The 27,169-nt window shown below is 35.9% G+C and overlaps 2 protein-coding genes across 4 annotated transcripts in view; one reads left to right on the top strand and one right to left on the bottom strand.

Moving 5' to 3' along the window:
* Positions 1–27,169, top strand: part of COG5 (component of oligomeric golgi complex 5) — a 194,938-nt gene that overhangs the window by 33,854 nt on the left and 133,915 nt on the right. The window lies entirely within an intron of this gene.
* GPR22 (G protein-coupled receptor 22) lies at positions 498–6,579 on the bottom strand. Of its 3 annotated transcripts, none has more exons than XM_052789455.1 (3): positions 6,150–6,578; positions 4,877–5,137; positions 498–2,105 (listed from the first exon to the last, which is right to left on the bottom strand). In XM_052789455.1, the coding sequence occupies exon 3, from the start codon at positions 2,078–2,080 to the stop codon at positions 779–781; it is 1,302 nt and encodes a 433-aa protein (XP_052645415.1). In that variant the 5' UTR covers positions 2,081–2,105; positions 4,877–5,137; positions 6,150–6,578; the 3' UTR covers positions 498–778. The 3 variants fall into 3 exon arrangements, with proteins under 3 accessions (XP_052645415.1, XP_052645413.1, XP_052645416.1); XM_052789453.1 differs by having other exon boundaries at positions 4,079–5,137; XM_052789456.1 differs by lacking the exon at positions 4,877–5,137 and having other exon boundaries at positions 6,150–6,579.

Raw genomic sequence — 27,169 nt, forward strand, 5'->3', positions numbered from 1 at the left:
CTTTCTTGTCTGTGGTTTTTGCCTTCATTTAGTCTGTCTTTTCCCCTTACCCCCTCCACCCCTCCTGTGTAATTATTCAAAGTTGTGTATTTTCTACATAGAAACTGTGGATCTGAGATTGTATACGCAAGACTACTTACTTTTCTTAAAAGTACTGTCAGTTTTTGGACCTACATAAACTCCCCCCCCCCCCATCAAAATTAAATAATTCTGAACCATTAATTGAAGGGCATCACATAAATGGCTTTGTCTACACATGCATGGTAATTGCATGCTAAAGAAGTTTGAAATAAGTAGCTATCTAAATATGAGGTCAAAATGTGTCCAAGTTGTAGCTGTATAGCATTCAGAATGTCTCTGATCAATACTGTTTATGAATTAAATTTAAAAATACCATATCATGCAAAACATTGAATTTGTGCTTTAGAAAAGTACTCCCGAGTGGAATTTTTGTTTAAAAACTCATTTATCTTTACAGAGAAACTGAGCCATACAAATATTTTTAAAAGTTTGCACTTCTTTAAGGCTATTTATTTTTCTAAAAAAGAGGACTTGAATATTTTTGACAAATATACACATGGTGTTATGCTAACAAACGGCCATGCAACATATATCTTACATAATGAAGAAACTGAATATACAAGACCTACTCTATTTAACATATATATTGAAAATTTACAGTCTCGCCAATAGTTAAAAAAAGTTTTTCTTATTTGGCAGTATTTTTCTACAATTTGTTCAAATATTCCGCTTGATGTGTTTTGGTGAATACTGAAATCTAGTCAGTGACAACCTGAGGTACTAAACATTTCTGCCTTACTTCGTTGTCTTCAAAGGTAATCTTTTTGTTCCTTTTAGGCTCTATCCATGAGTTGTGTATTACAGCGTTATTTGGCATGGGATCTGCTTCCACTATAGAAACAACTCGCTTTTTCATCTTACTTTTCAGAACTTTCTGAAACTTTTGCCTTGTGAATGCATAAAGTAGAGGGTGAAATATAGTTGTTCCGTATGCCATTACTAGAAAACATAGTCGCAACTTTACCAAAAGGTCACTTGGGCCCAAACATAAGATGGTGGTGTTTAAAACAGAGATGGGTGTCCAGCAGAGAAGGAATGTTGAGATAATCAAGAGGGACATTCTGAAGACTCTCTTTTGCCGTTCTCTTCGCTCCCGGTGTCGTTTTACAGCTCGGCGTAGAGCAATTATGACAGACACAGAAGTCCTTACGCCAAAGACAACATTTCTTCCTCCACTGCTGTGGGACACATCTGTAGTCTCATGCTGAGTGGTCAAAGATATAGTTTTTTTCTTTCTAGCTTTCTTCTTTTGTCCCGTTGTAAATCTTGTACCAATCCGAATATTTAGAGCCTGAAGTATTTTGGTGTATGTAATAAGCATTACTATAACAGTGAAGAAAAAGATTGGAATCTGAACGAGAAGGTGGTAGTACATTCCTAGCTCAGTGTGGTACTCGTTTGTACTCACGCACAAAAGTGTCTTGTTTTCCCAAGTAGTTGCGCTTCGAAGACTGAAAAAGTTGACTTCAATGAAAGGAATCAGGAAGGAAAAAAGTGAAATGATCCATATTGATGTCATTAATATCACAGCCCTTCCCATGGTCAGAATTCGATTGGCAGGTTTTACGGAGATGTCGTATCGGTCCAGAGTGATAGCAAAGACGTTGATTGCTGTTGAAACGCTTGCAAAAGAGACACAAGCCTCATGGAAACAGCAGATGAGAGCAGTGTTACTCTCCAGTGAAAGCAGAAGGATAACTATAGTTAGAGGAATACATCCCACACAAATTATTACATCAAGTACATGAAGGTTCATTGTAATTATGTTACTGACAGAATTGATTAAGTTGGATTTCATACAGTAAAGTACCAGCACGGTGAGGTTGCTGCCAAGTCCCAAAACAATTTCTAACATCAAAAATCCAGTGAGAGAAACTTGAAAGCTTAATGGATATGACAGTGGTTGGTACATGTTGGTGTCGATGTCATCAATGGCATCTCGAACTGTAATGTTAGATTCAGACTGCATGTTGACTTCCAGAATGGGGGAGAAACACATTCTTTTGTTGCAGTTGTTTTTCCTCCTGAAAGGTGAAATAAAATATGGAACTATTTGATTTCTTTTTTTACCACTTATTGTAGATAAATGCTGGGGAAGGAGGAGGGAGGAAAAGCATCTATTCTTATCAAACTCTTGATTTACTGTATGTTTAGAGCTTTAGTTGGCATGGACTCAAAAGCCTGAGGATTTAGAATAAGGTCTTTCCTTTTTAAAGGAAAGCAGGATTTGTTGGAAAAAAAAAAAAAAAAAAAAGAGTGAAAAGCTTCCACTTAGAGAGACAAGGCTTTATTTATAGTGATGTGTTTTTTACAAAGGGCCCATTTGTTGAATAAACTATACTTGTGCATTGCCTTTGTATTGCGTTGAGGGTCACTTTAGAAGAATGTTGTTAAGTATTAACAAATTAGTACTCAAGATCATTTAAAAAAGGCTCCTGTGGATAAAGAGAGTGATAGGAACATGGAACACAGTTACTCATGTATCGTAAAAAGAACATTTAAATTATTTATGGCAATTTAGCAGCATCTTATAAAGAGTTTGCAATAGTGTTGTGTGCTGAAACTTAAAAGTTCTGTAATTCAGCAGATTTTTACAGAGCTTGAAGACTTCTATTCACTTTTATCTCGTGTGCATCTACATGTATGAAACTTTCCACTACAACAATTTTATATAAGTATATATAATTTCAAATGCAAAACTTATGTGGGTTTGGGGGAATGGAGTTTATTAGAAAAATACTACATTTCCTTTTTCTAATTTGAATATTCAATTTCTTCAAGAAATCATTGCCTACATGGAATGGAATGGAAGAGTATTTAATTTTATTCCAGAATAGATTTAATGGAATAATTTTAGAAAATAATAGCTTAAAAAGAAAACTGTCTCTTTCAGGGGTTTGTTTTGCCTTTTTTTTTTTTTTTAAAATACAAACTGCAATTAAATCCAACAGATTTATATACATAGCATGTTTGCGTAGAAATAAATGAGGTTCAAAGCCAGCAACATTTATTACATCTAGGAGATATTTTATTTTGTGGCTCATCTGCTTTGTTTTACACATGCCGATAGGTTGTAAATGTAGCATCTGCATGTAATACCTGATGTTTGTATTTACATTGTCAGCCAGCTCTTCAGTTTGTAATGAAATGAATAAATAAAAGAGAGGTTATTCAATTTCTTATTATGACACTTGAGGGTTGGGGTTTTTTTTTAGGTAGCTTTAAATTTAAGAGGGGACATACTTGGCAAAAAAATAAATTTAATACCAGACCTTTGTTCCATTCTGAATACATTAAAAATGGATAGCACTAAGGTGAATGAAAATGAGCTCTTTTTTAATGAAAGTATGAATTAAGCACACTTGGGATACAATATGCAAATGGATTTCATCTGCAGTTCTGAAAAGCCTCAATTGCACAATACTATTAATTGCAAATTGTATGATGAAAATTCTTGGTATGCTTCAACAGTTATTTCACATGTGCCTCTTAAATACAAAAGATGTAAATTAGAAAGTATTAGTCTCAGGTGTGAAATGAAACAAGAAATATTTCAAAAGCTTTGTTTAATTTCTGATTTAGGCAACCTCTATTAGGTTTATATTAACCCTCAGGAATATGATTTCCACTGTGTACACTGTCCTGGCTGTGAATGGATTTCAGGAAACCATTCCAAATCTATTACTGGATAAATGGAGTTCTTTAATATTAGCAAAAGCTGGGAGGAAATCAAAAGCAGATCTGCTAAAACAAATGACAATCTTAACTCTAACATTATGTCAACTGATATTTTGTGAAAACAGAAAACTTCAGATGTGCTAAGTCTTATGAATAGTTTAAAACATCACCTCCTTGTTGCATTGATTAGGTTTCAGTTAAATAAAAGCAGAAATGTCAAGGCAGGGAGCTAATTTACCCAATGCATCGCCTTTCTGGACAGTGCCTGTTCCCTTGCAAATGCTGAGCAGAGGTGGGGTGCATGCAACTGCTGACCTACCTGTTCTCTGTGCCTCAAGGGCCTTTCAGATCATTGCAGCAGCTTGTCATAAATTGATACATGGTGTCACTGACAGATATTTGACATGCACTGTAACCTGGAAACCAAGTGGTAGCTGGGCTCTTATTTCGTTCCTTGCAGGTTTTTTTTTTTTCTTTTTTTTGTTCCAGCACTTCAGCAGCAAAAAATTCTGATTAAACATGGGGACTTCTTAATTGCCTGAGATACTTCTACAGACCAGTGCATATTCTGCGTGTCTGTTCTGAGTTTCAAGCCAGCAATAAGAAATAAACCTTCTTTTAAGTGATGTTAATTTCTTTCCCCTGTTGCATTTTGTAGTAGCCTGTTTTTATTTTCCAGGTTTAAAAAAAAATAATTTCTGATCTCTGTGTTCAGAGTGTATGTAGACATCCTTTAGTTTATGGTTGCGTATTTCTTTCTGTAATATTCCTGCTCATTACTTTTGAGTGATGGCTTAGTCAAAGAAGTTGCTATACATCATAAAATCCAGTTCATGTGCTTTGAGAGTAATCGTGAGTTACCTAATTTGGTTTATTTTCATTTAAGGAGAATACATAACAGACCATAAAATTGAGAGAAAAATTATCCATTAGTCATTATGACAAATAAGTTATTTAATAAGTAGTATAGAAAAAGCTTGGTTAAACCCTTATTCAGCTTGCTGGTGAAGTATGCATATTCTCCTTTTGGGAATTCATGTTTCATTGTTTCTTCATGCATCAGTAGTTTCCACAATTCTGGTTTTAAATTATAAATCCCTCTTTAAGAAATGCTCACCATTTTAAGAATCAATCATTGCACTCTTCTTTTAATGAAAATCTGAGCAGATGTGTTAGTCTTCCATGTATATTGTTGAAGTGTCATGCACGTAAATGGTAATACAAGTGTGTTCCATGTTTTGTTTCTAATTCCTTTATGTCTTAAGAATACATTTTAGTGATGCATCCTGCTGCTTGTAGGTCATACAGCTAGAAAGATACCCGGTCAACTGCATTCTTCATATTGTCAGTTGTAAAACTGAATTAGTTGCTGCATGCCCTTGTGAAGGGGAGGAAAAAAAAGGTTAAAAGTAGGGCTTACAATTTCAAAATAAAGTAGTGCAAGAATATATTTTCTAGTATCACTTATTTAATGAATAAAAGATCTCTAAAATTGGATTTTACAGATTACATAGAAAATCAGTTAGCGTTCACTGTTTGCTAGTAAAATCATGTCATTCTTCTGTCAACTTAATGTGAATTTAGATTTTTGGACAAGTTTCCTGTTCTTCAAATAGTGCAGGTTACAAAAAACCCTGACCAGAAGCAGTAACTGTTGGATGTAGAGTGTCTGTGACTAGAGCTAGGAAATGTAGTTTTACAGCTCTTGTGAGCAGGTAGTTTATACATACAACTCTCTTGTCTTCTAATGAGAAATTGAGCAGAGTCAATGAGCTTTATAGGAAATATGTTTTTGTTTAATTTGCACACTGTTGTAATTTTCTTTCTTGAAATAAATATTTAGCAAATCTGTGCTTTTAATAAACGGCTTGAAGGTACAAGGTAATGAAAGAAATAAGTTTAAAAAAAAACAAGAAGAAAGGGGGATATCTTGAGCAATCAGAGATTAGTCATATTAGCCGACCTTCATAAAGCAATAAGTATACACTAATAACAGACTATCTGATCCTTCAAAGAGTAACTGAATAAATCTATAACATATTTAATTGCCAATATTTGGAAATACTGCTGAGGGAGGAAAAAAATATTCCTGGTTGCATGATATGGGTTTTTTTTTCCCCAATACTGTATTAGCTTAAACTGTACTGTCTTTATGTTGTATGACCAAAACAGGTTCTTAATATTCTACAAGACTTTCATACAAAAAACATTTTTCTGCCATTGTGTTTTTAATGGGAAGGGGAAATAGCATTTGAATATTTCCTGGTCTCAAATATAACAAGATACTAGCGCTTAATGTAAGTTGAATCTGATCTCTTCCCTTTTTTCTCCAATTTTTTTTTTGTTAAATGTTGCTTATTCTGCATACCATAATAAGGAACAGATCTTACCTCCACTAAAGATTTGATAAATTCTCGATGCAGGTGAAGCAGTTCCAGGTTGGAGGGATTCATTTTGTTCACTTGTTAGCAGAGTAGAAGGGAAAGAGGGTAATAAGCGTATCTTCAAAAAATGACCTTAATGAAAATTTGTGCCTGTACTGTGCCATTGTTTCAGCATACTGCTAATGTATACAACTGCTTTAGTTCTGGTTTACAGGCTGCTGCAGTCTCCCACTCTTCCTACTGTAGAATCAATAAGCATCTGAAAATACATAATGAAAGTAATTTAACATACTGAAGGCTTCTTGTCTCCAGAGACACCACTGAGATTCAAGCTTTCTAAAAAAGAAAAGCAGTGCTTCTGAGAGGAAAGCTTGCGATGGGCAGCTTTTGCAGAATGACAGCCTACCTTGTCGCTTCTCCTCACTGCAGAGAGATGCAGTGCATTTACTAATTTTGATTGGTCAGTGATGTTGGGCTTAAATTGTGCTTCATATATGGGATTGATGCCCTCCCTCCACCCGATTTATATAAGGATTCTTTTGTAAAAGGACTAAATTTACAAGTGATTTATGAATTCTGGAATATATTAAGGGTATGCCAGTTTTATTTTTACCTTTTCACTCTCTACTTTGTGTACACTGGAAACCACATGACACTGAAAAAAAAAGGGGGATTAAACGTTTATTATTTAAAAAGCTTCCAACAATCTATATTTGAATTTGCCTACTTTCCATTTGTGATTTTTTTTTTTTTTTTGTCCTAAGAACATCTCTGAAATAAAACTGCCTCTTTAAGCCATGCTGAATTTCACCTGATATGTTTATATGCAATTGAACATTTAGGTCTTATCTTGAATAAATTATATTAAGGACAAGTTGGTACCCACATGTATATTAGGAAAATTACTGTTAGGAGTCACAGAGATTATTCAGACCCTTAAAATGGGTTGATAATGCAGTTTAATGCATGAATCAGAAAAGAATAATTTTTATAATCTGTCACCATGTATAATGTATGTATAGTAGTGTAGGTTGTTAATTTTGTTGAAATATTAACTTCTAAAAAAAATCTTGTATGTTTCTCATTAATTTTGCTAGAGACTTCAGAGATTATTTTGTAAGGATGTCTTGCCTGATGTTCTTGACCTTCACTTTGCAGGGGGTGTCTTCATTTTCACTTTTTTGTTTTGTAACTTATTTCTGAATCTGTTCTATCAGTATAAACAATGCTCACAACACATAATGAGGAGTAAGTGAAGTGTAGCACAGTGTCTGTTTTAGTTAGTACTAATGTTAAAATAAACCTTGGAAATAAATTCAGTATACAACCCAAAATAATATTTTTTAAAAATTGGTTTGCTGAAGCAAGTAATTTAAGACTATCTGAGTATAAGATGTTCTGCTGGTAGTTTTTCATCTCAAATAAGTGTGGGGTGTGGGGCTTTTTCTGTGGGTTTTTTTTTTTTTCCTTGATTTTAAAGATTTTTTTTTTTTTTTTTTAAAGTTTGATAACATACTAAGTGTTAAAGCATGGTTCTTATAGAAGTAGCTGTATTAAGATGGCAGTTTTGGTCAAATTTTGATGGGGTCCTCTGTTTTTAAGTTGTTAATGCAATTTAAAAATGCAATTGTATAACTTGGATGTCTGCTTTTCTTCTCTTTACTTTCTCAGCCAGCCAGCCATTCAATATATTATTTATCTTTAGGTAACAACATACTTTATTTATTTTTTAAAATGGCTACATATCTGTCTAGCGTGCTTCCTGTTTCGTACTCTTTTATGTTCAGAAAATAGCTGAATAAAGATTGCAGAAACTTTGAACAAAGATCGGTAGGTACCAACTGGTACCAGTTGAGTAGCAACTGATGGAGCTCTTTGAGCTGTCTCTGTATCATCTGCCTCCCAAGAGCTTGAAACCAGTGATACCAGCATAGCTCTTAAGGGTGACGTGATAAAGAAGATTCCTGAAATGAAAGCATAAATACTAATATATTAAAGAGATTTACTTGCTACACTTTCAGTATGACTTAGGATAAGTAGGGAAGCCTGTCTAAATTTAAACTGATGAATCTCCATCTCTCTTTCTAATTCTTTAGTGTGTGCCTGAAGAAAGATGGAGATATTGGGTGAGCTGTACTGTTAGAAAGGAAAAGATGTATACATGGAAGAAGATTGTAATGAGATTTTGGATATAGTGTGGGTATGTGGTTCAAACGCAGGCAAAGGGGTCATAAAAGACTTCCTATATTACAGGAGGTGATAATGGCAAAAGTTTTTTCTGCAAAAAGTGTTTGAGGGGAATGGTAAGGAGCTGAGCTGTGAACATATCAAGCTTAAGTTTTCTGGAGAGAAAATCAGGAGAAGAAGCAGTACCATATGGAGGCAATCAGGAGTAGGTGGATGGATAGACATGCTTACAAGCCATTGCTGTGCAGATGCTAGTTAAGATGGTGTGAACAGATGACATCATCCTCAAAGGGTAGATAGGGAAGAGTGGGCAAAAAGAGCCATGTGCAGACACTCAGCATTAGGCAGAAAAATGTGCTGTTCTTATACCTGTTTCTATATCAGTACAGAATGGAAGAGAAAGAATTTGACTGGTATTTTGGGTTTTAGGGGAGCGAAAAGTGAGGTGGAAGGGTAATGGGAGGGTAGAAGTAACAGGGAACAGCAGGAGTCAAACCAGGAGACAGGCGATGAAGGGTCTTAGGACTGAGAATGGCAACAGAAGGGGAGAGGGAGACCCAGAATGTGGCAGAGAATAGAGCTGTGAAGGATTGAGGCTACTGGGTCTGATGTGGGGAGAAAATAAATGCAGAGAGGCAGGAGCTTGAAGCAGAGTGGAGTAGAAGGGAACAGAGGCATGTGCATGTAAAGAGGCACTGGGTGCACATGGGTAGAGATAACTGCAATTGCTGTAGCATACACCCCTGTAGTACTTTTAAATTGAATTCAGGAGTCATAACTGTCTGTTAGAGCATGTGTTTCTGTGTTGCTGAGAGCAGGAATTCCAAAAATTTGGAAGTTGTAGCATATTTCTTGGTCTTCTTCCATCTTTTATCTACTGTCTTACTTTCTACACGAGTAATGTCCTAGCATCGACTGTTACTGCATTCCAAAATGGTGGTATGTCATTTGTAGATCTGGAGGTCTCAACTTTGCTGGTGAGTTGGTAAGATGACCCCAAATGCAGCTTCTTGCACCGTAGTTTTTTAAAGAAGCTTACTTTGTTAAAAAGGCTCCTTAGGCTCGCAAGGTCTAGCAGGGCCAAATGAAGTACTCTATTTTGATGTTTTCTATCAGAGTCCTTGATTTTGGAGCTTTAGCATTCTTTCAGTGTGCTTTAGGGTTTAGCTTTACCTAAACCTATCACAGACTGTCTTAACATCCAGGTGTCATGGAATAGACACATTCATAAAGATCTTTATTGGCACAGTTGGGAATCTGTGTCCGCTTACTTCCTTTGTTCTCTGTGTTATTCTTTCTTCACTTTCTACGATTATCTCCCCTGAATGCTTCAGCAGCGCTTTCTCTCTCTTTGGGCTGCACGTCTTGTTTCCTAGTTTGAATATTGCTGCTCATTTAGTGGCTGTTTAGAATTTTACTGCATCTGGGTCTAAAAATGTCATCTGTTCTCATATTTGCAAGAGACTTGGGCTCCTAACTGGTACAAATTTTTCAGTGACACATAATCTCTTTAGAGCTTAAGTTGCTTTTGAAAATGAATATTGGTTGATTTTGGACATCTTGCCCTGGGATTGTTCTTCAGCAGTATTTACATGGTGCACCTGTACAATTCCAGCTGGATAGATCCTCCTGTACCTTGCACTTACCTACACTGGGCAGTGTGATGCCCAATTCTAGTGTAGCTCCTCTGGATAGTTTATTGTTTGTATCTGTTCTAGCTTGTGATCCATATCTAAAATGTGTTTCTTACCTTGTTGCATCTTAGTGTCCTTAATAGTCTGTTGCAAAGAACTTTGTTAGAATGTTGTTGAAAATCCAGTAACTTTTATAGTATCAAGGAAAAATAAACAGTGGATAATAGCAGTTTGGGTTCAGGAGTTGTACTGATGTGCTCTCGTTATGCTGGATTTGTCAAGGTGTTCTGTTTTACCCACTACTGAAATTATGGCTTGCTGGCCTGGATCATGTTGCAGCACGCTTTTATGTTGAAAAGGTCTAAACCTGACTCCCGTCCAGTACACAAGTTCTAGTAGTAAAGGGTTTTATTATTGTTTAAGAGTGATAGATGACAAAAACTCTGCTAGAACTGGTACATAAGTACCATTCTGACTCTGACGATAATGCAGTCTTTCCTTTCTTTTGACACAGGTACTCTATTCTCATTTGTTTAATTTATCGAAAACAGTTCTAAGACTGTTATTCCTTTTCTGTAATAAAGACTGACATCCACAAGATTAATTTTCCATTCAATGTCCTATCCTTAATGTTTATTTTCTTTTCTCCCTGATGATTGTTGATTGCCATACAGCTTTCTTTGTTTTGTTATTTTCATAATGACTTATTTAGGTTGGGTTTTGCGGGTTTTTTTGCATTTCTAACTTCCATTTTCCACTTGCCAGAAAACATTCCTGCACATGCAACTTTGTTGATCTCAGTTTCTCCATTTTAGAATTACCTCCGTAGATTAAAACAAATTTGGATTTTCCAGCTTAATTATGTATAATTTCATTGTGCTTCCTCTTGTATTTGCGAAGATGTACACCTCTGGAAGCAACATAAAGACAAGTATTTTTACCTAGATATAAAATATATTAAATATAAGTCATATATATGATATATTATTATATATATTTTATATAGTTTTATATTAATTTTCAAGATGTGGAGTTAATGTTAGCATAGCAGCTTGAGCACAGAAAAATAACCTACTTATGCTACAAAATAAGAATGCCTTAAAAGATTCATTTGGTTTTGTGTAATTGTTAGGCATAGGTTATTTGTTCAGTAGTATTCCATGTTAGTTCAACTATTGACCTTTTCAGCACTGGACATTCCTGTACTCATGAGGAAATGTGTAAGTTACACAGTGCCCTTTAGTAATTAATACTGAAACTGTATCTTGTTTTAGTTTTGCACAATGAGGTGATACCAAAGAAGAATTACAGAACCAGTGCCGGTTATCACTCATATATAAAGAAGGCATCCTTTTCATAGCATAACACTAAATTTGGTTTACTGATGTAGCTAAATCATGGCCCTGGTGCATTATTGCACAATTATTTAAGCATTTTAGTAAAAAAGAAAAGGAGTATCAATTGTCCTCTAGTATAAACATTCACAATGAATGGTGCTGTATCTTGTAGTAGTTATTGGCAAAATTTTAAATAGTCATTGTAAATTTCAAGATAAATTTTTCATTTTTATTTAGCATTTTCAATATTGCTGTGAATTTAGTTTTTCCTTCATTAAAATTGTACTTTGAGTACTCTGAGAATTTGAGAGATTTCTAATTTATAAAATAGTTCTAAGTTGGCAATTGCTACTGGATTTTAGTGAGGGTTTTCATTATTATGGAAAGGCTTTTGGAATTCTGACATCATGTCTTTTGTATTGCTTCAAACATACAAAGAATAAAGCCACCTGCTCACATTGTTTAAGGTTGTGAAAATGTGCCTGAAAGAATGTTGATTCCGTAAGTTGGAAAGTAGTTTAGCAGGATAGCTGAGGAGTGCTGAAGCTGGAGTGCTGACACTATGTGGCTGTAGAATAAGGAAATATTGCCTCATGGTTTAAAGTCCTAGGTAGTTGCTTACCTTGCTTTCATCAAAATATTTTGTATGTTGGAAGAAGTTTTCAGTGTTATTCCCTGCTGCCTGGGTTGCTGCGTTGCCTAGCATCTCCAAGTCCTAGCTCATGACGGCGCTGTGTTAAGTGCATTGCAGAACGGCATCAATATAAACATTTCGGTAAGCTTTCTGCATGGCTTATTATGGTGAATTGGATTCAGAGGTAGCTGAACTTAACATACAGGGTTTAAACTTCAGGATCTGGTTCAGGATTCTCCATCAGATATCCTTGGTGCTGTGGAAGCTCTGCCTGGCAAAGTATGTGGGATGAGCAGCAGCAGGAGCAGCACTAGCTACCCTGTTACAATCCCCTGCTGCAGCAGTTTCATTACACACCTTCCTGCTGTAATATCCTTTAAGTGGAATTGCTGATTTAAAACAAAACAAGAAAACAAGAAGATTTTCTCTAGAGTTGTTTATTTGACAAAGATCTTGGATAGACTTTGTTTCTAGTCATTTTTAAAAATAGGAAGGCAATACGATTTTTTCTTAATTAAGACAAAGTGTTCACATGGTGTGCCTAGTAGCAAGCATTCTTCTAGCTGAAATTAAGAGACAAAAGTCTTATGATCTTAATTGCCCTCTGAGCAAAGAGTGAATACAACGTGAATAGGTATCACAACATAAACTGTGTCCCTTTAATTTTGTTAAGATCACCCACAGCGTAAGGGTTACCATCAGGATGAGTTTATACATTGCAGCCTTGCTCAGTTAGCCCCGTGGCTGATTTGGTTTGGAAGTGCTACAAAAAGCACACAGAAGGGATCCAGTAGTCTTACTACCTTTAGAATCCAAGTTCAGTGACCACACACAGTAACTCTGCATGTTTCCGTATAACTGCAGTGACAGGAGCATACATTGCCTTTTTTAGACAACAAAGTAAAATCTGTGGACAGCAGTTAGATTCCCCCCAGTTGTGAATGACTGCTGTATGTGGTTAAAACCATCTTTCAGGGCCCTGTGTTCAGTTCAAATATAGGAAGTCATTCACATCCGTCTGATAGTGATGATATTCCTCACATTAAATTCTCAGAATCTGAAAAATGATATGCAGTACTATGTGTTTTCCTGTCTGATTTTTTTTTTTTTAATGATAAAGTACTCTGTCTTCCCCTCTTTGCCACCTTAGTTCTTGAGTTATTATTTTTACAAGGTTGTTCAGGGAAACTGATAGAAAATCTGTTTATGTAGTGCCATAAAAAGACATGTGAGAGAAGTTTGAAAGTAATAAGCTATAATGATAAATGCATAATAGTAAGGAAATTGAACTAAGCTAGTGTAATGTGTTGGCTTTGCCATTTACGCTGCTAAAAAGAATATTCATTTGATTGATGTGCATGTTGATCTAAATTTAGATTTGTCTTGCTATCATCTTCAGTTTATTTTCTTTCTTCCTCTGTTGTTTGGGTGTAGTAGTTTCCATAATTTGTATCTGTAATATAGTTTAATTTTTTTTATTGATTGTTGAAAAATATCTCTCACTTTCTTAAGAGGATAAATTAAATAGAAATATGATACCCTTGATATTTTCTGGGGTTTTTTTAAACATACATATTATAGGTCTAGAGTCTAAAATAAATAGCTAAACTGTTTAAAATGCATATGAAGACCTAATTTTTTCGATGAAGCTTTCAAATATCAAGGATTTTTGTGTCTAAACTGTAGTTTCAGGTTTTTTCCATCTTCTAAAGTATTTTTAACCTCACTGCATAATTGTTGTATTTGAAATCTCTTATTGTAGTACTGAAGCAAACCAGAGCTTGTATGAAAAATGCTTTCATTTGCTGTTTTTTGGGGGAAGGCTGAGAGCAATACTGTCAGTGGTATGTCTGAGGAAGGGAATACTGTTTTGCTTCATATATGGTTGATGCCTGCAAGTGGTTTTGCAGTCATTAGGCTTAAAGCCTAGGTTTTATTTTACTAATAAAATCTTGAGAAATTGAAAGTGGTTGGTGGAGACATTTTTGTTACACCAATGGATGATGAGCAGATACATGTTTATGGAGACAAAACTTGTCAAATTCTACAGCAGCCTTCACTGATGGTCTACTTAATAAATTAGAACGTATTTGTAGAATGAGTTGCAGTGATAGGAGCTATAAAGTGTAGTTGGAGTGGGAAAGAGGAAAATAATTACTTGCATTATTTCTGGTACCCTTCAAAGTAGAGAAGCTTCAATGTTGCTAGGTAGGTGTCATGGTTTAACCCCAGCCAGCAGCTAAGCACCATGCAGCCGCTCACTCACTCCCCCTGACCCAGTGGGATGGGGCAGAGAATCGGAAAAAAAATAAAACTCGTGGGTTGAGTTAAGGACAGTTTAATGGGACAGAAAGGAAGAAAATAGTAACAATAATAATAACAATAATAACATGACAATAATAATAACAAAATGACAATGATAATAATAATAATAAAAGAATTGGAATATACAAAACAAATGATGCACAATGCAGTTGTTCACCACTTGCTGGCTGATGCCCAGTTAGTTCCCAAGCAGCGATTGCCCCCCTCCCCGTCCTGGCCAACTCCCCCAGTTTATATACTGGGCTTGACGTCATGTGGTATGGAATACCCCTTTGGCCAGTTTGGGTCAGCTGCCCTGGCTGTGTCCCCTCCCAACTCCTTGTGCCCCTCCAGCCTTCTTGCTGGCTGGGCATGAGAAGCTGAAAAATCCTTGGCTTAGTCTAAACACTACTCAGCAACAGCTGAAAACATCAGTGTGTTATCAACATTCTTCTCATACCAAATCCAAACCATAACACTATACCAGCTACTAGAAAGAAAACTAACTCTATCCGAGATGAAACCAGGACAGTAGGCTAGCAACTCTGCAAATTGATACCTACTGTTAGGAGCTCCTGGAGGAAATGTGGAAGACAGAATATAGCAACTGCTACAACTTATCAACAGGAAAACCATGTAAGTTATTACATACTGACTCTGCCTGTTACCGTGCTGTCTTTCTAAAAGAGAAATTGCAGTTCTGATACAAGTAGAGGTCTTTTCCAGTCCTCATTCTTTCCACAGTAGATACGGTGCCCAGTGAAGAACGACTCCCTCTGAGAGACAGCTGAATATGGAGGAGAACATTATTTCTCTTATTAATCGAGCAAATTAGTTTTAATGTGAGGAAAGAATGGAATGAGGGGAGAGCCTGCCCTTTGAAAGTGGTTACTATTTTAAGCCTGCTGGTGGTTAGGTTGGAAATGTTTTTCTTTAAAGTTGTTTTATGTTGTAATACCTTTTCTGCTGTCTTGCTCTCAAAGGAGAAAGAAAAACTCAGTCAGCTCTTCCTGTTCCCCCCAGGGTAACTTTTTTTTCCTGGCAAATTTTTCTTATATTCTTCAGAAACTTATTTTGGTCATCAAAAAATTCTAGGCGTCTACCTGTTTATTGGGTTCTTGATAATACCCTGTTTAACACTCCCACTCCAAAATCTTTAAGCCAGCATTATCACAATAATCAATACATACTTTGGGCCAGGGTAGAATACTTCAACAAGAATTTTCCAGTGGTCTTTGAGGACATCTGCATGTAAGGACTATATGGCTCTTTGGATTGTCAGTTAAACGCATACCTTGATGAATATTACAGGCTGTGATAATAGCAAGTACTTAATACAGTTTGTGAGAGTATAAAAGCCTCTCTGAGTAATCTTGAAGCCTGTAGGCAAAGCAGCGATTACAGTGTACTTTGGAGCAATAAAGGTTGATAGTAGTCACAGAAATTTCAGTTCGTGTTCAGTACTCTTAATCTAGAGCAAATTTATATGGACAGTTAGAGATAGTTGGATTAACGCTTTAGCTAAGGATTTTAGCTGCTTGTGCAATGTCCATGACCACAATACCTGCGCATCCTGTATCTGCTTCGTAGTTTCTCTTCACATCATTCTGTTTTGTAGAAAAAAAGTTTGGCTACATGCTAGAAGCCTAGGGCAGATCTGGAAAGTCTGTCTCTATTTCATTAATCTGTCCAGTCTCTATAATACGAGACCAATTTCTTTTTGAAAAATGCAGGGACTATATAAATTTCCACATTTATTCTCTTTGCAGGTCTTTAAGCACAGATTTTTTATGTCTAACTAGACTTGACAAAGAAAGTTAAGCCAAGGCAATGCTTTGGAGTAATAATGAGCAAATTGAGGTTTGAGTGGAAAAATAGTTCATGTATCTAAATCTTTCTCTCAGGACATTCTTTTTTTTTTCCTAAAGTAAAGTAATGTATTGGCGAAGTCAGAATATAAATTATTTCTTGCACTAACCTTACTTCTATCTAAATTGCTTTAAGCCCTCAACTGCATTGGAAGGGCGGGGAGCAAAACAAACCCCCAGAACATGCAAATAATTAATGAGATTTAAAAAAATATATCGACAAAAAACTATAGAACTCTCTACTTCATCATCCAGCTTTTCAAAATTAAACAACCCCCCCCCCCCCCGACATCTCTAAGGAAACAGGCCTTGCAGCATGCATAGAAGATTGGACGAAAATACAGAACCACGTTTGGAGAATATTTCACCTGGATTTTGACATCTAGAAGCCGTTGCTTCTAACATCAGCTAGGAAGTTAAATTAAGTGTAAAGATATTTGCTAAACAAAACCTATAATCATATAGGAACTAACAGTTAAGCAAATCAATATTACGAATAGAACAAACTGGATATAGTGCTTTTATGTACGGTACTTTGGGTTGTGCCATATTGGAAAAACTTTTCATTTTTATATTAGGTGCCTTGTATTTTGGTGCATTTCCCCTTCTCTTACCCTTCCCAGTATAACCTGTATCTTGCGTGTATGTGTGACGTGGCAGAAGGGAGAAGAAAAGATATGTCTATTTAGGATGAGCCAGGCATGGAGTTGGTAGGATGAATTTGTGGTGAGAGCTAAAGGAGTCGGATGCAAGGACAGGGAAGTGTGAGAATTGCTACAAGGATGACTGAGCTGCTATTCAAAATTATTTATATAGGCTTTCCTTGTTTTCTTAATGAACTTTTGCTATAAGTGGACAGAGAATGTTGAATGTTGAGTTTTATGGTTGCTTTTGTAGGAAACTGCTAAGAGCTTGACTTGTAAACCTTGCTTTAAATTTTTGGGTTTTTTAAAAAAAATTGTCAGCAATATCAATACTTCTTCGGTTTGCTACCACAGTGTAATTCCTGTAGGTACAATTGCCATGTATGGCAATTTGCTGGATAGCATCCTGTGATCAGCTGGGCACAAAATTGACTTGAGTAGATTTGCACATCCACAAGACAAAGAAATAAGAATGAAAATGGGATTGTTCCCAAAAATTCCATAGACCAGCAGCTGCAGAGAGAACTGTGGGCTGTAGAGAGTCCACATAAAATTGTTAATCTGTACTTTTAAATCTTTGTTTAAATCTGTGATTATGATGCAAAGTTTATTTTCTCTTTCTGTGCTTGCCTGAAAGTGTCTGTATTTTCAAAGTATGTTTTAAGATCACTGAGAGCTGCTAGTCGTACATGCTGAAGAAATGAATTCACCAAATAACTAATCTTTTTAATTTTTTAGATTCTTTTTAGAAACACATCCAGCTGATATAATTTAATATTCTGTTCTTGTGCAGAGTCTTGGCTAATGCATCTGTTGAATGAATAAATAAATGGAAAGAAATGCAGTTTTAATTCTGGCAAAAACTATTTTTATTGCTTGCTTGTAAAATTGGCAGCAATATTCTACTCTGGGATAGCATTATTGGTTACTGACACAGTGGAATAATAGTAGCAGTTAGAATTAGCTGTGAGTTTAGCTGAATTTTATAGTTTGGACTTTTATTTATTATTTTTAAGTAATTCTAGCACCTGCAAAATAATGCAAGATGCTGGTTTCTCTTTTGACAAATATTAGACATTCACAGATTAATGTATAGTTTCTAATCTCCATTGATTACTATTATCTAGCAAGTGCTTGCTAGATATCAAAGGAGTCTGACACTGTGAACAGGTCACAGATTGGGCCAACCTGCTCTTTGACTGAGGCTCAAGAGAGCAGCCAGGCAGCTACTGTTTTATGCTCCGGACAGAAAAATACATTTCTTTGTCTGCCTCTCAGCTTTTGACTTCCTACTGAGTTAGTAATTTATTTATTTGTTTTGGTATTTGAATGATATTTGAACTTTTAATGAGGACATTCTGTTATGCTGCTTCTGGGAGGACAAAATGGTATCCAAAGAGTTTTAATTGCAGTACCCAACTCTTTGCTGTTCAATTTTGCTGATAAATACAGGGTTGCTCAAAATGCCTGCTGTGTCCACCTCCCAAGGCCTTCTCAGCACTGTTCCAGATCCTCTGCCGAACCTGGGGATTCGGAGTGCTGAATCAGCTGGAACAAGGCACGCTGGGTTGCTTTTGGAGAAATCTGTGATTGCTTGACTCGATTAAAACTCTGCTGTCATCACTGCTACTGACAAGCAGTGCTCACAGTGAGTCTGTCTTGTTCAGCTGAACAGTGTGTACAAAGTAGTTATTCTATAACTCCTTTAACTATGATACATATACCATAGTTACATTTTGTATGAATACATTTAGGTATACATATGTGTATATGTATATAAAAAAGTATATCATGGTTATAAAATTGACTTTAATTCTCTAGAAGTTGTGTGAATTACACTCTTTCTGGCGACAGAAACAGTATAATTGTTTCTGTAGAAACAGTTGTTACTTGATCAGTTGGTCTTATGCCTTTCTAGCAACCGTAGACTGAGAAATTGATGTCTAACATCATCTCTCTTGGTCTTTGTGATTAAAACTTTCTAATGTCTTTGCAGGCTGGAATGGAAGTGCAGTATCACAACAGTGAATTGTCTTACTTTAGTTGTGTTATTACAACTCTTAAGTGCCCACTTAACAGGAATTAGCATATGTCCTTCAGATTTTTTTTATCAGAGTTGACATTAGAAGTAATAACAACCAGTAAACTGTTTGTTTCATGCTTCTAATTGCTTCAGAGAAATCTTGATCCTGGTCTTCCAACATCCAAGAATGAATGAATAAATCTTTTTCTGTCCTCATGAAAATCCTTTTCTGGTGACATATGTATGTTTAACACTCCAGTATAATTTCATTAAGGGCAATCTCATGATAAGTTTAGGGAAAGAAAAAGCGAGCTCAAAAAAGAAGGTAGGTATGCTACTGTCAAACAAATATTAACAAAGAAAAGACTATTCCATTCAAGAAATTAAAAAGTCTGCAAGTAATTATGCTTGCAGTATTTTTGGAATAGATTCTGATCATTTTGGATTCTTCAGCAGGTTTCAGGAATTGTAGTATTTTTGTTGCTGAGTGCTTTTTAAATTGGTGAACCTAAATGTAGAATGTTTCTTTAAGGACCTTATGACCAAATGCAGTCTCTGCAGAGGTGTGGCATGTGGGAGGAAGATAGTAGAGCAGCTTTGAGGTGAACAAAGGCCCTGTCTGAACTGGAAGGAAGGGCTATACACCCATCAGTGCATCAGAAAGACATGGGAAAACGGGTTGTGCTAGCTAGTGCTAGAGGAAGGCAGAAAGCCGAAGCCCTTAATCCTTCTGGCTAGTGTGCATGAGGTGGACAACACGGGAGCTATGTCAGTGCTCTGCTCATTTTTGTTTTCCCAGTTCTTGCTGGTCGATGAGTTTGTACCATTACTCACCTTAATGTAATGAACCAGAGAAGAGAACCAAAACCCACTTCCTGCTACAATTTATTAAAAATGTCCAATAATGCATTCTCCAAAGTTGAATCCTACTTCCAAAAAGGTACTAAGAAAGAATGCTGAATTTGAGATAATGAACTCTCAGCCCAGAGGCTTTCCAAAATGAGTTTTTCACCAAGGATGGGCCTGCTGCAATGGCAATGGAAAAATCAGTTCAAGCCGTGGTTTGAATGGACATTTTGACACTGGTGTTATTTATTTTCACAATGGAGTTCATTTTTTTTTTTTTTCCCCTCTCCCCCTTCCAATTAACAAAGTTTTTCTTTTGGCATTTCTTCTACTTAAATGTATCAGAAGAAGGATCATTATCTGGGGGGGGGTTGGGAAGGAGGAAAGATAGACAGATCTATTTACAGTACGAGAATCAATCTCTGCTGAAATTTAGATTTTTGTACAAATGAAGGAATAGTATTCCTGTCTTCTCTTACAGTTTTAATCTGAAACTTTCATTTCAAATAAAGGGGGGCTATCATGATTTGGGATTTTCCTTTGTGTAACCAAACCAGCTCTTAAAGTTTAAAAAAGTTATACATCTATAGTTGAAGGTGTAAGAAAGTTCTTCTCTTCACTGCTCCCACTTTGGAAGTGGGAGTCTCCAGTTAAGTTGGTTATACTCATGGGTAGAAATAAGTCAAAGGAAAAAAACCTGGGGAAAAATTAATTTATCACCTGGAAATGGACGAAGCATTGGACAAAATCCCAAAGCAGTATTAGTTAAGAGACAAAGAACGATCCTTCCGTTATAACACTGTTCACAGGACTTGGGTTTTAACTTTGGTTTAAATGTAAACTTGTTACTCGGGCAAGTTACTCTGTGTTCAACTTCTTCCCTTTATGAAGAGGCTTAAAACAGTAGCCAAAAATGCTGTGAGATCCAAAGATGGAAACTGTAGGCAAGTGCTATCTACTAAAAGTTATTAAAAAAAGTACAGTATCATTTTTGAGCAATTTTACAAACTGCAACCTTGGGTGATGAATGAAAAGCAGTAGGGAAAATGATTTCATTTTCAAGCTTCATGCATCAATATGCTTTTTTAAATATCATGAGAAAGCACTGTAGCAATTGCATCTGCATGTGGTGCTTTCCTTAACTGTTTAAAAGATGAGCATGATTGACTGTGTAAATATCGATAGCTTTAAAGACCTGAGGAAAAATTACTGTGAAAAACAGAATTTGGGTAGACTCGAATACTACAATTTCAAGACAAGATTTTTAATGGAATGTCCTATAAGTAGTCTTAAGTAATTCTCCCTTAATAATAATAAAATATACAAGTCTCCAAGGTACTCCATCACCTTTGTGGAGAAAATGGCAGCCAGGAAGAAATTTCCACTACTCAAAGGATGTTTTACAATTACAATGGTTTGAAAAAATTAACAGTGCATGAAACTCACGTAAAATGTCTCTTTCATTATTTATTAAATATTAACTTGTTTGAATTGTAGACTGTCCTTCATCATTGCCTACAGAGGGGTATTTTATTCATACTTGATGAAGGAAACCTCTGAGAGTAAACCATTCTGTGTAGTTGTGCATTGGTTTTAAATTATCTGAAAAATTTCTATTTTCTCTTGTTCTTTTTAGGCTTTCATTACTTGAACTCATGTTAAAATAAGCATGAGTGAAGAAATGGTGTTGAAGTCACGCTCTCCTTTCTGTTTGTAATCTAGATATGATCTTTGATACATTAAAAAATGTGAATTGTTGCACTAGTACGCATAATTATTAGAATGAATTCACTGCTGTCTGCCTTAAACTGATGCTTATTACCAAAAAAAATTGCTTTTGTAGTTAAGCATGGTAATATAAGAGGCAAAATGATAATTCTGCCATTGTGAATATAATAAATACTGCTGCTATCTGTATTACCAAAGCAAACATATCTATATCTGGTGAAATGTAAAGCACAATGTTGGCTTTCTAGTAAAATACTAACTATTACAGATAGTTCTCTTATTGGTGAGTATAAAACCTGTGAATGAATCAGATCTATGGATGGTAGGGTTTTCTTTATATATATTTAAAGTTTCTATCATACTGTTATGCCACATTTCCATTCCAGTTACAATAGTTAGGCATTGAGTTATGCGTAGAGTGATCTGGTTCTCAGGCTGTACATATCAGGCTGGATTTTGAACCAATTAGAGCGTTTTTAGGTCTGGAGAAGTTTATTTTTAGTCTCGAAGGGAGTTCAATAGGCAAAGATGTCTTACAGTTTCTACTTCATGTTTATTATGACTATATTTCTACTTGGACAAATCCTTTTTCCCTTCATTCATGGACAGATTAAATAAATTGGCAGCTTGTGTAGATACAGGCAGAGCACAAAGAAAAGGCAATTCTGCCTTGGAACGTTATGCTGCAGCTCTTTCACCTGCCTGTGAATTGCAGTGAATGACACTTTTTTCTTCTTTTTGATCTGAAGCTTTATTTATAAATTAATAGTCTACTGGGCTATAGCAGCACAGAAATCAGGGTTATAAGGTTGATGCAGAAAGAGGGTAGATGGAAAAATGAACTGGTATGCATACCTGTAGAAGGAAAACAGTCATGCTGCTCAGTTTCCCTGGATAAATGATCCCACTTGAGAAGGCATGAGTGCAGTGATCCCATTCCTAGGGAAGTTCTTCTCTGAATTCTTGCTCAGGAAATAACAAGTCATTGAACTCCTGAAGTTTCCGGGCTTGAACTTCTGTTTCTAGCCTCAGTTTCAGGTTTGAAAGTCTGAGTTGTGAAAGTTTTGGCTCATCAGATTCACAAGTTCCAAAGTATTACTTATTTAAAGCAGGTTGAGGTACTTGCACCATGTATTATGTAATCTTGTACTCAAAAAGATTCCCCTCCCAAGGTAGTCAAAAGAAAAAAAGTTGGTTTATATCGCTGTGTTCTGATACATAACAGGTGACCTACTTTTGTACTTTCTACATGGAAATACAGAGAACAACACTATATTTATGTACTTTGAGATCTTTCTACACATTTCTCTGTCCTTTCTCTATTTTTTTCTTCCCTTTTTTGTGTTCTGTGCCCAGAAATGAGAGGCTCAATGAAATAAAAAAAACTTAAAAATTTTATGATTTGACCAGTGTACAAAATGTGCATAAATTTCTATATAATGTAATCCTGAATGTTCATTTTCACTTTTCTTTGAAAAAGAAGAAGGATTTTTTTATATCTGTGTCTTACATATGCCTCTGTATTTGTCTGAATTTTAGGTTTTGGTATGTGTCTCATAATTTTTTTTTTAAATTCCCTTTTAAGAAACCGTTGGGTTTTTTAACTTAGTTTTTAGTTTTTTTTCTTGGCAAGGGAGGAACTTGACTTTTGCATAATTGACTGTGAAAAGTGTGTTATTAAAGTTGATACATACAAAATGCTGTTAAATGTATAGTTTAAATTTACCTTTTCTACTTTATAATAAAACATATTATTGTAACAAAGTTACATAGCAGAAAATTTTCAGGCAGTAATGTTTTTCAGATTCATGGCATCTGTTCAGTTGGTGCTTATGAAGCACTTTGAGATACTCGGATGAATGAGGCTATATTAGTGTATGTGTTACATGGCACCGTTCGAAGGAGCAGCATGTCTAAATAAAAGCATCTTGGACTTTATGAATTTAGTTGTATACAAACCTTCCTGAGTAAAATAGCCTATGAAAGGCAAAACATAAGCATTAAATTCCTTGGATGTCTTTTATTGGGGAAGCAAGATTGATAAAGGCACAATATGTTGCAGGCTTTATTTCACAGTTCTGCCAGCACGAATCCAATCTGAGCTAGAGCACAGCTGCTATTCCTGCCAGTCCCCCTCTCTCTCCTGATGAAGCTTGATCAGCTTTCTTTGTTTTTCTCTTAAAATGAATACTGTTTTATGATCATCACTAATGAATTAGTGATGTCCTGTTCAGGGGCTTTTCTTTATGGAGTGCTTCCCCTCAGCATTAAAATATTCTTTACCGACACAGTATAGGGTAAGGTAATGAGGAAAAATAGATGTGAAGTTGAAGATGGATTGTGATGGATAGAAATACATAGAGAAAACTAGATGTTCTTACAACAATTGTGCTATTCTTTTTATCCCTGTAACACAGTTACTCCTCCTCTGCCCCCCACACAACAGATTTGTAATGAAAGAATAGAATCTTGTGCAGGCTGCAACTCCCAGAGGTAAAACCCACAGTACTAGACTTCCATCTGTATAGCCTATTTTACTTCAGAGAGATTTCATTTAGTTTTCCTTGGTTAAATTAGTCTGAAATACTGTCTTTTCAAGTTCATTAAAATTATAATGGGTGTGTATGTAATTTTTCAAGTTTTATATTCAGTTTCTTGGTGGTAGTGCTTGCTATTTACCTGGTGTTTTCTTATCCTTTCTTCTATGTCCTGATGTTTGTTATGGTCTCATGCCTTTCCACTCACCTTCATGGCCAGAAGTGTTATTCCTGATCTGTTTTCCATAGAAGCCTCTCTCCCCTCCTACCCCCATAATAAAATAACGGAGTGAAAAAAAAGTCACCTGTGTTAGTTACATGTAATTGGAGTGGGGAAGGGAATCCTCTTTGGTTGAATAATACATTTTTATAGAATTTAAGAAGATTTTTTCACCAGAATACTTATCTGTAATGTTCACATTTACCAAACGTAGCCCTTACTGATTAGTAAAGGCTTTATCTGCTTGGCAAAACCTGAATTTGAAATAAAGCTATACATGTTAAAAAAAAAAAGGGGGAGTGGTGTGTGTGGTGATGGGGTTTGTTTTTACTCTTCAATCAGCATGCTAAAATGTACTGAATCAATATTTTGAATCAATATACATGTATTCAATAGTTTCTTAGGAGCAGTTAGACCTACATGGGAGGCCTAATGCTGATGAGATCTGTGTATGTGGACTGTTTAATAACCTGCACACCTACAGGAGCAAGTAAAGCTACAGTGCAGAGTGTAAGACTGGGCACAGTCTGGTGAGAACTTTGCTCGCCTGCTGCAGAGTGAGCACAGCACCATCACTCCACAGACTGGGAGCGCTCCAGGGGTCAATGACTTCTGCTCTTCACTGGCTTGTAGGACAGTATAGCATTATCCCTCTCCTTTGCTGAGTAATAAATCCCTCTTCCCCCTAAACATGAGCAAGTAGCTGAATTAGATACATAAATTACTATGAATATACATAGGATCCACCTAAGCTACTTTTGTGAAGGGCAGTGATTGAACACTTGAAAAAGGCTGATAATAAGTATTATCTGAATAATCTGGATTTGTCTAATTGCCATTTAAAGCTCCTTTTCCCACACAGAGTTTACCCTTACTGAAGGTATTTGTTTCAATACCAGGTAATCTGCCACTTTGTCTTCCTAAGTTTGTTACTTTGCTCAACCCCATTCTTTAAAGAGTTTGCACTTCAGCTTTGAAATTTTTGAGCAGTTATCTTATTTATATGTTTGCCATGTGTTAATTAGTTATTGAGTGGAAACTTGATGTCAGTATGAACCAAAACTTTACAGAGTTCTGTATTTTATTGCTTTAATCATAGAATCATAGAATCATTTAGGTTGGAAAAGATCTTTAGGCTTCATACACACAGTGGATTAAAGATGAGCTTCCACGTCTGATTAATTGATATAAATTATTCTCCTGTGATTCTTTTCTTCTTGCATCTCTGCCACCACAGGTACTTGTTTCTTGCATAGGTGCTGATGCGTGTGTGTCTGGAGGAGCGAGGCACTGATGCAAGGGGCTGATCTGGCTGAAAGCTAATGGGGTCATTTTCAGCAGAATGCTTGTGTGGGTGCAGAGCTGGGGAGGAGACAACATGGCTGGGAGGTGTGAAAGGGAAGGAGCCACAGCAGCTGGAATTTAGATTGGTAGCATAAACTGATGTGGAACTGAACCACAAGAGACTTGGGTATGGTACCAGATCTCAGCATCTTCTCATTCTTAAAACCTATAGTATGGTGAGATTATATACAAGTAAGTGTCTGAATCATTACTGTTCCCCTGGAGGCCTCTGAACACTCAGTAAATTCCAGGGGAATGGGAGAAAGCTGACCTTATGGCACAACTCAGAAAGGGTAAGTGGAATGACTCATAACCTGGGTCAGTTTAGCATTTGCCTTTGGCAGAATAATTTTTGACTAATGATATGGGACATAACAAGTAAAAGAGACAATCATAATTCCAATCGGTACTCCTGAAAATAATTTTTGCCAATTAATTTTTGTTTTATCTTTATTGTGATAACATTCTTTTGACATTGCACATAGGTATGGGGTGATCTGCATGCTGTGGATTGAGATTGCTGTGGTGTATGTTATGGTTTTAAATACTTTTTTCTAAATGTGGATGAGAAAATTAAGTCATGAATTTTGCATAGACTCTGAGACAAGCATTGAACACAGCCATTTTGCTAACAAAGCTCGCAGGATCCTTTTGGGATCCTTTGTCACCCTTTGTCACTTAATTTCTGCAACTACAAATGGAAAGAGTTTAATAAAAGGTAGTAAACTAATTTGATTTTTTAAATAAGATTACAAGTCTGATAAAGTTAAAATGTGTTAATGCTATTGTATTCTGTAGGCCTTTTAGTACATTTTAAGAAAGAAAATCAAGTAAAAGATAGAAAGAAAAAAAAATGCTGAGCAATGGGAGTGATAGAGTCAATAGCAGAGCAGCTTTTCCATGAAAAAGAATGGTTTCATCTTCATTGTCTTCTTTTCTAGAGTTTATTCCATCCCAAGATCTGCAGACTCCTTAAACCTTCCAACCATTTTCATCTTTGAGCTGGAAGTCTTTTGTGTACATAGTATATTGAAGAAATTTTAGTATAACTTTTTTTTTTCTGAACACCTCTGATTTTTATTGTAATTTTCCTTGTCACATATTTTTGAAACTCTTACATAATTCTTCATTAGCTTTTTTTGCAGCACAAAATATCCCATGTCTGTCAGAAGCTGACTTACAATTCCATTCTTCATCCATCTACCCAAGCATCTATTGTTACTTTTTGAATTTATAATTATGTCTTAATTTCATAAAACAGTAGAAGTATAGTACATCTAATATAAGTATTAATGGTGTTTTAAAACCTTATGGGATGGGAGAAGAATGAAAAAGAGTGGCAGTTTGTATAGTTGCTGGGTTGGGATATAAGGGCGTCGTGGAGATGAGCCCTGCTGTGAGCAGAAGCAGCGAATTAGCGTGAAGCATCAGACACAATTCTCTTTGGTTTTGTTCCTTGATCAATATGCAAATGCCTCTTGGTCATATCGATCTCTTCTGCTTATTTAATGTACTTTCATTTTATGAGACCTGTACAATCATTAATTGGAGTACTTTGAATTGGGTTTGAATTATTTTCACTTGCTGTGACATTGGTTTTAACATACTGGGTTCATTTACTGGGTATCTGTAGCTGCCATTAAGATATAAATAGCTCATCTACAAAAGCAGGTAACTGTCTGTAGCCAAGTGTCTTAGGTTAAATGATCTGACCTACTTG

This window comes from Harpia harpyja, chromosome 6 (genome assembly GCF_026419915.1).
Source record: "Harpia harpyja isolate bHarHar1 chromosome 6, bHarHar1 primary haplotype, whole genome shotgun sequence".
Classification (NCBI taxonomy): domain Eukaryota; kingdom Metazoa; phylum Chordata; class Aves; order Accipitriformes; family Accipitridae; genus Harpia; species Harpia harpyja.

Bases quoted from the DNA above. Each gene is read 5' to 3' on its own strand.
- GPR22 (XM_052789456.1), bottom strand. From the start codon at position 2,080: ATGTGTTTCTCCCCCATTCTGGAAGTCAACATGCAGTCTGAATCTAAC.